The sequence below is a fragment of the Dendropsophus ebraccatus genome, chromosome 7, assembly GCF_027789765.1.
Source record: "Dendropsophus ebraccatus isolate aDenEbr1 chromosome 7, aDenEbr1.pat, whole genome shotgun sequence".
Lineage (NCBI taxonomy): Eukaryota > Metazoa > Chordata > Amphibia > Anura > Hylidae > Dendropsophus > Dendropsophus ebraccatus.
Genome location: NC_091460.1, coordinates 130,233,107 through 130,247,238, shown reverse-complemented (window position 1 = coordinate 130,247,238; position 14,132 = coordinate 130,233,107). Strand labels below are relative to the sequence as shown.

The 14,132-nt window shown below is 43.1% G+C and overlaps 1 protein-coding gene across 1 annotated transcript in view; it reads right to left on the bottom strand.

Annotated features, from left to right (window-relative positions):
- LOC138797035 (bifunctional heparan sulfate N-deacetylase/N-sulfotransferase 4-like) overlaps positions 1 to 14,132 on the bottom strand; it is a 218,748-nt gene that overhangs the window by 140,314 nt on the left and 64,302 nt on the right. Inside the window, exon 3 of the mRNA XM_069976807.1 lies at positions 3,247 to 3,401. Coding sequence (XP_069832908.1) covers positions 3,247 to 3,401 — 155 coding nt within the window. The remainder of the gene's footprint in view (positions 1 to 3,246; positions 3,402 to 14,132) is intronic.

The window sequence follows — 14,132 nt, the reverse complement described above, 5'->3', positions numbered from 1 at the left end:
AAACTACACCCCATAAGGAATCTAACAAGGGGTGCAGTGAGCATATGGACCCCACTGGTGACGGGCACTTACGTAGAACATGTGCCGAGAAAATAAAAAATACAATTTTTTTCATTTTCACGTCCCAAATGTGGCCGTCACCAGGGGGCCATATCCCCGCTGCCCCCCTTCTTAGATTCCTTATGGGGTGTAGTTTCCAGAATGGGGTCACTTGTGGGGGGTTTCTACTGTCCTGGCCGCACAGAGGCTTTGTAATTGCATCATGGCTTCCTCTAATGGGAATGGCGGCCATACCTATTTAGCTGGGGAAAAGGGACAATTCTAATTTATTTGGGGGTATTAGGCCAATTATTAGTTTATAAGGTTGGAAATGACAGGTGTCCATCAAATTCAACCTGTGTTGATCCAGAGGAAGGCAAAAACCCCTCGTGAGGCAGACGACAGTAGCCTCATCACAGGGGAAAAATTCCTTCCCGACTCCATAATGGAGATCAGAATAATCCCCGGACCAACGTGACCCCTGAAATAGGAATAAGGGACAGAATTTAGATAATGTAGAACCCCAGTGACGTGTGGTGCACCTTGGAGCGATCCAGTATGCAGAGGCCGGGGGGATCAGGACAGGTGTCACACTGTAAAATGGTGTCCTTCCTGATCCCCCTGTTACCCCACACTCTGCACTTCTTCTGGGGTCTCCCTTTCTCCAGTGTGGGGGACGTCACCTGGAAAATGTTGTCCTGGTGCGATACGGGGTCCTTCATATCCAGAAGCGCTGGGTCCGCTCCATGGCTGCTAAATATTAGGGCGCTATTACTACTTCTGATATTTTCGGATCGTGCCGCAAGCTACAGGGCAGCGAGGGACTGGAAGAGGGGGGTGCTGGTATAAAAGTTATCCCCGTACAGGTGGTAACCTTTATCCAGCAGTGGGAAGATCAGTTCCCGGACGATCTCCCCACTAACTCCAAGGATGGGGGGGAAGGGGGCATCTGGGGGCTGGATTCGGGTGTCCCTTCCTACATACACTCTAAGGGTACGTGCACACTGCGGAATCGCGACAGATAACCCTTCGTGCATTCCACAGCTGGCACCCACCGGCGGACTGATGCAGGCGCACGTCTCCACACGTGTCATAGACTCCATTCTATGCACGGGCGGATTCCGCTCTCCGTCCAACGTGTTCATTCTTTGGATGGACGACGGATTCCGCCCGTGCATAGAATGGAGTCTATGACACGGGTGGAGACATGCGCCCGCATCAGTCCGCCGGTGGGTGCCAGCTGCGGAATGCACAAAGGGTTATCCTTCGCCATTCCGCAGTTTGCACGTACCCGAAATCTGTAAGTGTATCCTGAGGTACTGTCACAGAGTGTGTAGAATTTCACACCATGCCGTCATCTCTTATTGGGACGGTACTGGCGGAAAAGACGTGTCTGGGGGGCAGCGTACGCTACGCTACCCCCAGACACGTCACTGGATGATGAGGATGAATGGAGGAAAGAAGGATCCCCCCATTCATCCTCACTGGCTGTTTTGGTGTCGGAGGCAATAATAACGTATCCCTCTGACGCCGAAAACACCCTGGGGGCCATCTTTATACGGGGACTAGTATATGGGGTATGTAGTGGTGTAGTGTCAAACTTTATTCAATGTAGTGTGGTGTAATGTAGTGTTTTTTACGTGTTTTTTTACAGTAAGTATAAAAAAAAAACCTACGCCAACAAAGGAGTTGCTGATAAATGCCGCAATGTGCGGCACTTATAAGCAGACCGTGGCAGTAGAATATAGAAAAAAAACACCCTACGCCAAAAAGGAGGAGTTGCTGAATAGCAGCGCACTTTCGTGCGATGCTGATCAACACTCAGCGGCGATAGGGTGCGGAAAATAGAAAAAAAAAAAATTTGGGAAAAAATAATAATTTTTTTTTATATTCTGAATATCCCTGTAGCTGCTGATAAGTGTATTACACATATCAGCCGCTAGGGGGCAGCAGAGCGCAAAATCCGGAAAATGACGAGGCTGGAGCCGAAAATAGCCGAAAGAAGACGACGAGGACCGCCGGAAAGACCCGAAGACCGAACGGAATGACGGAGGACGCCGCGAACCCGGAAGACGCCGATCAGGAGCCCGGGACAGGTGAGTAATGTACAAATACCTGCTCTGGACCCCTCGGCTACCTAGCTGAGGGGTCCAGGGCAGGTATTTACTATTTTGTGGGACTCTGATCGCCGTGCCACCGGCCCGATCGCCGTGAACGGCCGGCCGGCGGCACGGCGATCAACATTACTTTTTACAGTAATGGCGGTCGGTGCCGTCCTCGGACAGCACCGACCGCCATTTTTTTCCGGGTCATCGGGTCACCGATGGTCCCCGACCGCTGTGTGTGAACACGCAGCGATCGGGGAAACATCGTGCGTAAATTTACGCCCTGATGCGCTAAGTACCATGGCGCCAGGGCGTAAGTTTACGCCCGATGTCGTTAAGGGGTTAAAGGAGTTTTACCGAGGTGAAAAGTTATGTTTAAAACCATAGAGGCCTTTAATTAGCACATTTTTGTAAAATATATTTTAATTGAAAAAAATAATACAGTTGGAGGCTGGGTTCACACTACGTATATTTCAGTCAGTATTGTGGTCCTCATATTGCAACCAAAACCAGGAGTGGATTAAAAACACAGAAAGGATCTGTTCACACATGTTGAAATTAGGTGGATGGCCGCCATTTAATGGCAAATATTTGCTGTTATTTTAAAACAACGGCTGTTATATTGAAATAATTGCAGTTATTTACTGTTATATGGCGGCCATCCACTCAATTTCAACATTGTGTGAACAGATCCTTTCTGTGTTTTTAATCCACTCCTGGTTTTGGTTGCAATATGAGGACCACAATACTGACTGAAATATACGTAGTGTGAACCCAGCCTCAATGCATTATTGATATTGTGTAATGTTTATCACATGAGTCTAATATGCCACCCACTGAGGTGTTCCTAAGACCACCCAAAAGAAAATTCAGCAAGTCCACAAGCCCCCTTTCCCTGGAAAATAAATAAAAGCATGTTGGTAATTTATCACCTATATGGCACAACATATTTTTAATGCCATGAAAATGCCTGGTGATAAATTTCACACAGTAGTGAGACAGAAACCTGGTGTGGAAACATTGGTACATCTGGGCCATTAAGACTAGTTTCCATTTGAAAAATAATCCCTCTCCTAAATGGCTTTTAGAAGATTGATCTTACCTGCGCAAATTCCTTGTTTAGAATCATTTGCTCCACCAATGAGGACTCATTATGAAATAGATGGGGCTGCATATGACTCCACATATGAGGGAACCACCAGAACTCATCCACTGATGACAACAAAAGGTCATCGCCTTCATCCTCCTTGATAGTACCTAATTAAGCAGAAGTTGAAAAAGAAAGATTATATATTCTTTTTAGGTCCTGCATATATGAGCAAAACACAAAAACAATTTGCACCTATTTGTTTTGTGAATAATTGGATTTTTTTCACCCATTTTTGGTCTAAGTTTTATTCACCCTATGTGTGAGAAGGGCTTAAGCGATCTTACAACGATCGCAATAATGATTTTTTCAAACGATATAGCATTCCGTCTAAACACTGATCGTTATAAAAAACACATTGTTACTAAGGGCCCTATTCCACCGGACGATTATCGTTTGCATAATCGTTAACGATTAACGATCTCAAACGACCGCTATTGCGAAAGACCTGAAAATGTTCACTCATTTCCATGGAACAATAATCGTTACTTATGATCGTAATTGCGATCGTTTTTCTTCGTTATTTATTCGCTATTGCGTTCGTATCTACTGCGAACGACCGAACGATGTTTTATTCAATGCGAACGATTTGCGAACATTTTGCGAACGAGCAACGATAAAAATAGGTCCAGGTCTTAAAAAGAGATCAACGATTTCTCGTTCGGTCGTTAATCGTTAACTGCATTTCAACCGAACGATTATCGTTTAGATTCGAACGATTTAACGATAATCTGAACGATAATCGTCCGGTGGAATAGGGCCCTAAGAAATCGTTAATCGTTCGATTTCGCTCTGTGTAAAAGGACCATTAGCCTCTAAAAGATATCACCTGATTTCTTCTCTATTTCCCAGTGTCTTGGTAATTTTGGGAGTTAAGAACTTTCTAGGAGCTTTTGTTGCATGATTTTGGGATGCTAGTTTAGATAGGAGCAGATAGATACTAAAATGGAGGGTAACTCACTTTACCTTACTGAAAAACAAACTTAACCATTCTAAAACATATCTATTGGAAGCATAGAAATAGGATTTGCTCTCTTTGTTGACCCTTATGCCAATAAACAGGCACATCAGTAGGAAGAAGTGCATTTTTGGCCAGGGATGAGCTGTAGCACCCTTGCCCTAGGGTACACAGACATTATTGAGGCACTTTCACCAGGCTGTCCAAAGCAAAGAGTAAAAGAAGGGGGTGGTATATGTTAGAGGCGTAGGCTAAGATTCCCATTGCGCACACAGTGAGGACAATATATTTACTAGAAACTTTAAAAATAAAATAAAACTAATGGTCTCAATAGTTACTAACCATTTTTTTCAAGGAATTCAATACATTTTTTGAAAATCCTTTAGTTAGAAAACATTTTTTCATACTTGGTAAGACAATAAAAAAAATATGCATTAATTTATTTTTTCTTAAACTCTGTATTTACATTGTATTTCTAAATATATGTTTATATTTAATATGCATAACCAGTCACATAACAACATTTCCAACTGAGCACATGCAGAGTCCTTCCCAGCAGGAAAAATGCTGAACCAAAGCAGCATTATGACCCAATGTGCATATTTTTGCATAAATACCTGGATTTACAACATGTTTAATCTTCTGACTGAAGGAACTATGTAAATCTTCATGTCCCCCCCCCCCATGACAAGCTACTGTAAGTAACTTTATGCTCATTTGACAAAATAATTAAATGTCAAGATATGAGCAAATCTACAGTAGGAACGAAGGAAAGCGCCTCATTCCTATCAGGATTCTGCTCACCAGGCTGCGAGGATTTGGAGTCTGTTCCGCTGCCTGCCGCTCCTCCACGGGTGCTGTAAAAAGATGGATCTGATCCTGGGAAACTGGGAGAAGTTTCCCACGACTGGTTCCATCTTATCCCGGCACCTGGGGGGAGCGGCAGGCAGGGGAGCAGACTTCAAAGCCCCACAACCTGGTGAGCAGAATCCTGATAGGAACCAAGCACTTTGCTTCGTTCCGACTGTAGATTTGTTCATCTGTAAAAATGTCCGAGGCCATGTTCCCATGGCGTATGAGACCGGCCGTCCTGTGACCCGGCCGGATGATCAGCGCCCCCGCCCCGCATTAGAACCCCTCACAACACACAATGAAGCTTGCGGCCGGAACCGCTCGCTTCATTGTGTGAACTGACAGAGCTTTCTACGGCCACAATTCACTGAGCCCTAAAGACTAGTTAAGATGAGGCCTTGACTTTTAATGAGATACCTTTAGAACTTTGTACTATTCGGCTATGTTCTCACATTAGAAAAATATCGCGGAAGGCGGCCATCTTGTAACATAGACAGTCACTAATAATGATCATTATTAGTGACCACCGATATAACAAGAATGCTACCTTCTGCCAATATTATTACAAAGTAGGAGCATAGCCTAAGTGTTTTATGACAAAATTAATCAAAAATCCTGTTTCAATCTGTCCTAATTCCAATAATTTGTTACACAAAAAAGGATATAAATGAACAGAGATACCCGTGCCTACAATGGGTCCGGAATCTTCCAGAGAGGTATGCAAATAAATATGACATCTATATATATTTAATACTATAGTTATACAGCAGTACATCGCCCAAAGTCTTATTTCAAGATGAAAGATAATACATCACCCAGCATACAAATAGTAAGTAAATTATATCATTTGTAATTTTTGTACTTCAGTTTCCCAAGTTAACCAGGAAGGAGCGGCAGAAGGCGGAGCAGACTTCAAAGCTGGCAGCCTGATGAGCAGAATGCAGATAGGAATGAAGCGCTTTGCTTAGTTCCTACTGTAGATTCGCTCATAGGCAAATGGAGAAAAAGTCTTAGGACACTATTACAGATATCTGACAGATTCTTCAGCCAAAGCCAGGAATGGATTTGTAAATTGGAGAAATCTCAGTCTTTCCTTTAGGACCCCTTTTTATAGTCTGTTCTTGGCTTTGGCTTCAATAATCTTTCAGATATCTGTGTGTGTAAAAGGACCCTTAGTCATTCATCATCAGTACACATGCCAGACTTCTTTTCTTTGTTTTACTGGACTCACACTCATGGAACACCGATGCACTGCAGTGACGTGCGAGGACATGCACTGTATGACATTTTAGGGCCCAGATCAATTTTAACCCTTTGAGGACCAATCCCAAAATGACCCAGTGGACCGCGCAAATTTTCATTTTTGTGTTTTCGTTTTTTCCTCCTCCCCCTCTAAGAGTTCTAGCACTTTTATTTTTCCATCTACAGGGCCATGTGTGGGCTTGTTTTTTACAGGAGTAGTTTTACTTTGTAATGGCGTCTTTCATTCTACCATAACATGTATGACGGAATACCAAATATATTATTTATGAAGAAATAAAATGGTGAAATCATAAAAAAGAATGCAATATGGTAACGTTTGGGGGGTTCCTGTGTCTACGTAATGCACTATATGGTAACAGCGACATGATACCATTAGGCATGCGCCTCGTAGTGTATCTGGCCAGGGAAAAGGGGACGGGCCTAATCTAACACCAGCATGTCAGTACACTGATCCTGAAAGCCTTTATCTCCTTCATCTCACATGCTTTGTTTTGTTTTTTTACCTCCAGATCAATATTAGTCACTCCCAAAATAAAGGCCTCTACACAGTGTGGGAAGGGTGTATAATGTGCAATTCTGAAAGAGTCTGCTTATTAAATGTTATTTTATTACTCTTTTAGTCTTGTTTATTATTATCTGAAACGCCACTGTTTTGTCTCTTGTTCTGCGGAGAATTATTGGTTTATATTTTATGTGCTTTTACTGTTTTCCCAAACAGCAAAAAAAAGTAAAATGCCTTAAAATATAAGACAATTGGGAAACATCCCTTCTAAATAAAATAAATGGCTTCCATTTAGTATCTGCGTCCACAAAGAAGTGAGTTCATTATCGCAGCTATTAGTTTATGGAGCAATAAATCTTGGGCATATAATTTCTCAGTACCTTTCAAACATGATATTTCACAGGCTATAATTAAGTTTTGTTTAGAAAAATAATGGCAAAATGTAATTGTGTTGTGCATTAAAAAGCCATGATAAAACCGCCATAATAGACCATTATCTCTGTTCTGTGATTTGTATCAAAGCAATATCATCTTTATGGTACAATTTTTTTTTTCTGCAGAGTTTTCTTTGCTTATGTCTTTATTGAAATGTGTGTCTTTACAAAAACTAATACTAAAAAAAATAAAAAAAATAAAAAATTTGAATCTTAGGTGAAAAAAAAAATAATAATAAAAAAAAAAAAATATATATATATATATATATATATATATATATATATAGACACATCCTTCCAATCAAAGATGAAGATAAGGATGTGACGGTATACATATATTAATAGGATTTTTACATTTATTAAGCATTTGTTAGGCAATTTAATTTACTTAGGTCTTAAATGACTTGATTCGAGATGAAAACATGGACATGATAAATCATCTCTTATCTTGCTTCCTTGAAGCTGATATTTGCCTGTTCAGCATAGGGAGCTAATGCGGCTGCAGGTTTATTTATTGTTTCATCCCCGCTTTAGAGAATTCATTAATAAAAAAAATATTAAAAAAAGCACAGTTACTGTAATTTGTCTTCCTAAGTCATCCCCTGCTTTAGTCTATACAATAAAATAATGTTACATCCTTGGTTGTCTTATCCAGTTCTGTGAACGCCAAAATAAATTTGGCTGAAAGTAATGTGGCATTGCCTCTCGTGATTGGGTATTGTTACACACATAGGGGGAGATTTATCAAACATGGTGTAAAGTGAAACTGGCTCAGTTGCCCCTAGCAACCAATCAGATTCCACCTTTCATTTTCCAAAGAGTCTGTGAGGAATGAAAACTGGAATCTGATTGGTTGCTAGGGGCAACTGAGCCAGTTTCACTTTACACCATGTTTGATAAATCTCCCCCATTGTGTCCAAATGGCAGTTTAAGGCCATGTTCACACATTCGCAAATAATAGCAAAATATGGGTGTAGTTTTGAGGTTTAAAAAGAAGGCCATATTTTCAATGTAATAATGTGGTCACCATCGTCCCAACACCAAGGCCCCTAGAGGGAGTGACCCAGTAGTCCAGTAACCCCATTGCCCTCTGACTAAGCCCCCTGGGCCAATGTTTGTTATGTGGGTGTACAACAATGTATTTTTTTTCTCTCCATAAATGATGTTAACTTGATACATTTTTTGTAAAATATAGGAAAATGTTAAAATTAGAGATGAGTGAATCACTCATATAAAAAAGTGAAGTGCTTCGTTTGATCAGCGCTCCGCTAATCAAGCTGTCAGCTTTTCAGCACCGCTACGCTCCCTGACACTCCTCCCTAGGTGCCGGGGAAAAGCTGGATCCAATCCTGGGAAACTGGGACAAGTTTCCAAGGATTGGATCCAGCTTTTCCCAGCATGCTTGGAGGAGCGGCAGGGAGCAGAGCAGCGCTGAAAGACCTACAGCTTGATTAGTGGAGCGCTGATCAGATGAAGTGCTTCACTTTTTTTAGATGAGTGATTCACTCATCTCTAGTTAAAATGTTCTATGATTTTTTTTAAACCTCTTAATGACTACTCTTAACCCCTTAAAGCCAATCTGTACTCTTAGAAATGTCCCCCAAACTTCTGGTACCGTTTTATGATCTCATCAAGACATGGCTGGCCTCAGTGTCTGCTTGTCTCCTAAGGCTGGTATTAACTTCAACATGTCTCTGGGTTGAATCTTCCTGTTTTTCAGGACTCCATTGGGCTGCATCCAACTACTCCAGCCACTGGGAGTCAAATGGCAAGCATTCAGGTTTGGATAACCCCAACGGTTCAGAAAGTTTGTTCATACCTACTCAGCACTATGAAAGCTTGGGGATACTTAATACTTGAGAATGAAAGCCTTTTTCTACGTTCTGGAAGCACAGATGTAAACATGAAATATACCATACCTAATTTTAGACCCTGGTCTCATTTTGCACGTCTTAATATGCCATTTTAAAGTGCAATCTTTAAGTGCTTGATCCAGAATTAGGCCAGAATTGGAACAGAATTGAACAGAAAAGGACTGCTGAAAACCCACTATTTTGTAAGTTACAACTAGGGATGGTCCGAACCTGGTTCGGGTCGGTGCGTACGAACCCAAACCCTCGGAAATGATTCCCACTGTCTGCCCTCTCCGTGGAGAGGGTGGATACAGCGGGAGGACCGCCTGGAAAACTGGGATACAGCTATAACCATAGGCTGTATCCCAGTTTTCCAGGCGGTCCTCCCGATGTATCCACCCGCTGCACGTAGCGGGCAGACAACGGGAATCTGATGCCGAGCGTTCGGGTTCATACAATCCCGAACCTCGGCAGATTCGGACCATCCCTAGTTACAACATCTGATCACGGTGAAATACTTTTTGAAATTTCTGACTGTCTACACAGAGTTATGCAAATGATTTTAGGTATGGGAAAAGTTAGAAAAGGTCTCTCTTTAATCTATAAAAGCATTATGGCTAATATCGGTCCCCATAAAGCACTGGAGAAAGTAAGACAGAAATGGGAAAGTCAGCTCGGTCCTCTTTTGGAGGAAGGTTGGGACTGTATAAATACGAATATCTCTCAAGTCTCCCTCTGCGAGGCACATAGAGTGATTCAGTTTAGAATGATTCATATGAGTTACTCTTCCCCTCAGATGCTACATAGGATGGGTGTTCGGGATACATCTGAGTGCCCTGAGTGCCATATTCCCTACTCTGCGGAGGTGGCCATTCTGGGTGACACTACTGGGATTCAGGACAACTGCACACTACCGAGAAGATGTTTATTTTATGCTCGCCTGACTATTCTGTGCCATTGGTTCTCTTCAGCAGGGCCTACTGTTAGTGAGTGGCGTAATAGAGTAAGCAAGATTTGTCAGTATGAAAAAGTATGGTTTATCCCGAAAAGGCATGGAGAAGCAAAGTTTAGATCTATATAGCAGCCCTGGACTGGTTGAATTTTGTATTATGAAGCCCCCGGCCATTTTATTGGGTGGGGTGTCTTCCCCTTCTGTGTCTTTTTTTTTTTTTTCCTATTTTTTTCTATTTTTTCCTTTCTTCTGCTCTCGAGCAAGGGTGGTGGGGGTGGGGTGGGGGGTTGGTGCAGTGTTGGGGGGGGGTCAATAGGGGTTTGTATAATTTATGTATACAATTTTTTTTTTCCTTTACTGGCTCCTACTTATATGTGAGAGGGAGCCAAATAGGCAATGTGTTTCTTAGGAAGAGGTGCATATTGGCGGTACAGTCAATGGTATGGGTCTGGATAAATTGCCCTGGGAGGACTATGGGTAGATTCCAGGACAACGCAGGGGATAGATTGATAAAGTACTGTATACTGGAACTGGAATGTAAATTGGATCCGTGCCTTCTGTTGCGATAATTTTGTACTGCTGTATGCATGTAGGTTTTATGTATCTTGTGTTATAAAATAAATATATATATAAAAAAAAAAAAAGTGCAATCTTTAAGTGCTTGATCCAGAATTAGGCCAGAATTGGAACGGAATTGAACAGAAAAGGACTGCTGAAAACCCACTATTTTGTAAGTTACAATTAGGGATGGTCCGAACCTGGTTCGGGTCGGGTTCGTACGAACCCAAACCCTCGGAAATGATTCCCACTGTCTGTCCTCTCCGTGGAGAGGGTGGATACAGTGGGAGGACCGCCTGGAAAACTGGGATACAGCCATAACCAGATTCAGACCATCTCTAGTTACAACATCTGATCACCATTAAATACTTTTTCAACTTTCTGACTGTCTACGCCTCTTATGTTCTCTATCTATCCTACCCACCATCCATCCGCACTATTAGGCTATGTTCCCACTACGTATATGTCCGGCCATAGTTCGTACGCAGCCGGACTTGTGCGGCTGAAACTACGGCCGTGTGAAAAGTAGACATGCGGGCGAACCGCGAACATACGCACATAGTATAGTTATGCTTCCTAGCTTGTTCCAAAGCGGTCTGAAGCAGGTCATTTACTTGGAAATCTTCGCCCAGCCCAGTAAACCACAGAACCTTTTAATATAAAAATCAAGTTCGAATTGGCTGAAAAAAGTATTCCGTACGGGGCCGCAATCCACGGCCGTGAGTTGGAACAGTTCCGGCCGCAAACAATGGTCTTGTTCATTTTTCACATCGGCCGTATACGATCCGGCCGTAGGCTCATACGTAGTGTGCATTGTGCGGCCGTATATCGTATACTTTCAAGCGTACGCATCAACCTCAAAACTACGGGCGTATATTCGCGGTTGGCACTACGGCCGGAAATATACGTAGTCTGAACATAGCCTTAATTACAACCACATCAGCCCCTCTCTCCTCTCCTCCCCTATGTATTGCTCCCATGCCCTGTACACTTTTACTCACCACCCTAAAGCTCCTTCCACTGTGCAGCACAGAAGAAGTCGCTCTGACAATTCCTTCAACCTCCTGCTTAACCACCTGCTGTCTCTATCTGTCTCTATGCTGGTGATATCTCTCCTAATCCTGGTCCACATTCCTCTACTGCTAATCCCTCTCTTTCACTTCCATCCAATAACTGTTTTAATCTCACAAAGAACTGCTTTCTGCCATCTTCCCTTCCCTCTGTCTCTCCAGTATCCTTCACCTGCGCTCTACTGAACTCTCGCTCAGTGTGTAACAAACTCACTGAGATTCATGATCTCTTCAATACTAAACCCTTCACCCTTCTGACCCTAAATGAAACCTGGTTACAACCATCGGACACTGCTTCCCCTTCTGCTCTGTCCTATCTTGGTCTTCATCTCTCTCACACGTCCAGACCCGAGGATAGGCATGGTGGAGGAGTTGTTCTCCTCTCCCCACACTGCACCTTCCAGGTAATTTCACCCAAGCCCTCACTCTCTTTTCCCTCTATCGAGGTTCACACCCTCAGACTCTTACGCCCACTTCCCCTCAGAGTGGCTGTCATCTACCGTCCCCCTGGCTCTCCTCGACAATTCCTTGACCACTTTGCCACCTGGCTCCCTCATTTCTTATCTACAGAAGTTCCCACACTTATTCCGGGTGACTTTAAGATCCCTATTGATATTCTGATCTCCTCTTCTGCCTCTCAGTTGCTGCCCTTAACCACCTCCTTTGGCCTTTCACAATTAACCACCTCTCCCAAACACAAGGGTGGGAATTCCCTGGATCTGATCTTCTTCCGACACTGTTCAGTTTTTAACTTTTCTAACGATGCATCTGAATTATCCAACCACACCCTTCTCTCTTTCTCAATCACTAACATCCGCCCCCCTCTTGAGACTTCTTCCCCATACATACAGTATACAGAAATCTGCGTGGTATTAACACCTAACATCTCAGACTAGCTACAATCCTCACTGTCCCCAATTTTATTCCTCACCTGCCTAAACATGTCCGCCAAACACTACCACAACACCCTGAAAACTACCCTAGATTCTGTTGCTCCCTTTACTCTCCCACCCCGCCACAGATGCCAGCAGCTCTGGCACACACCGATAACTCACTTTCTTTGTGCTCTAGAACTGCTGAACGTCTGTGGAGGAAATCTAGAACCTCAGCAGATTTCATTCATTACAAATTCATTCTCAAAACACCTACTACTCTACTTTCCACCTCCCCAAACAAGCTTATTTCCCCTCTCTCATCTCCTTACTATCAAACAACCCAAAGCGCCTCTTCGACACCTTTAACTCTTTTCTCAAGCCTAAAGTTCAGACACCAATCACTGACCTCTGCACTGACCTGGCCTCCTACTTCAAATCCAAAATTGATAAACTCTGCTCTGACATCACCTCCCAGCCCCAAAGTCCCATACATCCTATTATTTTTCCCACTCCCTCATCACTATCTGGTTTTGATACAATGACAGAGGAAGAAGTTACCAAGCTCTTCTCCTCCTCTCTACTACCTGCGCTAATGACCCTATTCCCTCACACATCCTCCAGTCCCTCTCTCCTGCTGTCACTACTCACCTCACTAAAATATTCAGCCTCTCCCTCTTCACTGGTATCTTTCCCTCCTTATTGAACACTCTGTAATAACCCCACTACTAAAAAAAAAAAAAAAAACTTCTCTAGACCCATCCTGTCCTGCCAACTATCAAACTGTTTCTAATCTCCCTTTCATCTTCAAATTCCTGGAACGTTTTGTCTACTCCTGCCTAACCCGCTATCTCTCTGATAACTCTTTTCTTGACCCTCTACAGTCCGGCTTCCGATCCCTTCACTCCACTGAAACTGCTCTCGCCAAACAATCTCCTTAAGGCCAAATCAAAAGGAAACTACTCCTTGCTGATTCTACTGGATCTCTCAGCAGTGTTTGACACTGTAGACCACCCGCTCCTCTTCTCCATGCTCCGCTCTCTTGGCCTTAAGGACTCTGTTCTCTCCTGGTTTTCTTCCTACCTCTCTGACTGCTCTTTTAGCATATCCTTCTCTGGCTCTACTTCTTCTCACTTACCACTTACTGTTGGAGTTCCCCAGGGGTCGGTCCTGTGTCCCCTCGTCTTCTCCCTCTATACAGTCCCCATCAGACAGACCATCAGAAGATTTGGTCTTCAATTCCATCTTTATGCTGATGACACCCAGCTATATACTTCCTCCCGTGACATCACCCCTGTCTTCCTGCAAAATACTAATGACTCTCTATCCGCTCTCTCTAACACTATGACCTCTCTATTTCTGAAACTTAACCTTTCTAAAACTGAACTTCTCGTATTCCCTCCCTCTAACCAATCCAAACCCTACATCTCACTCTCAGGCTGTGGTTCTAGCATAACTCCTGTGCATCAAGCTTGATTTCTGGGGGTTATGTTAGACTCTGATCTATACTTAACCCCCTAAAGCCAA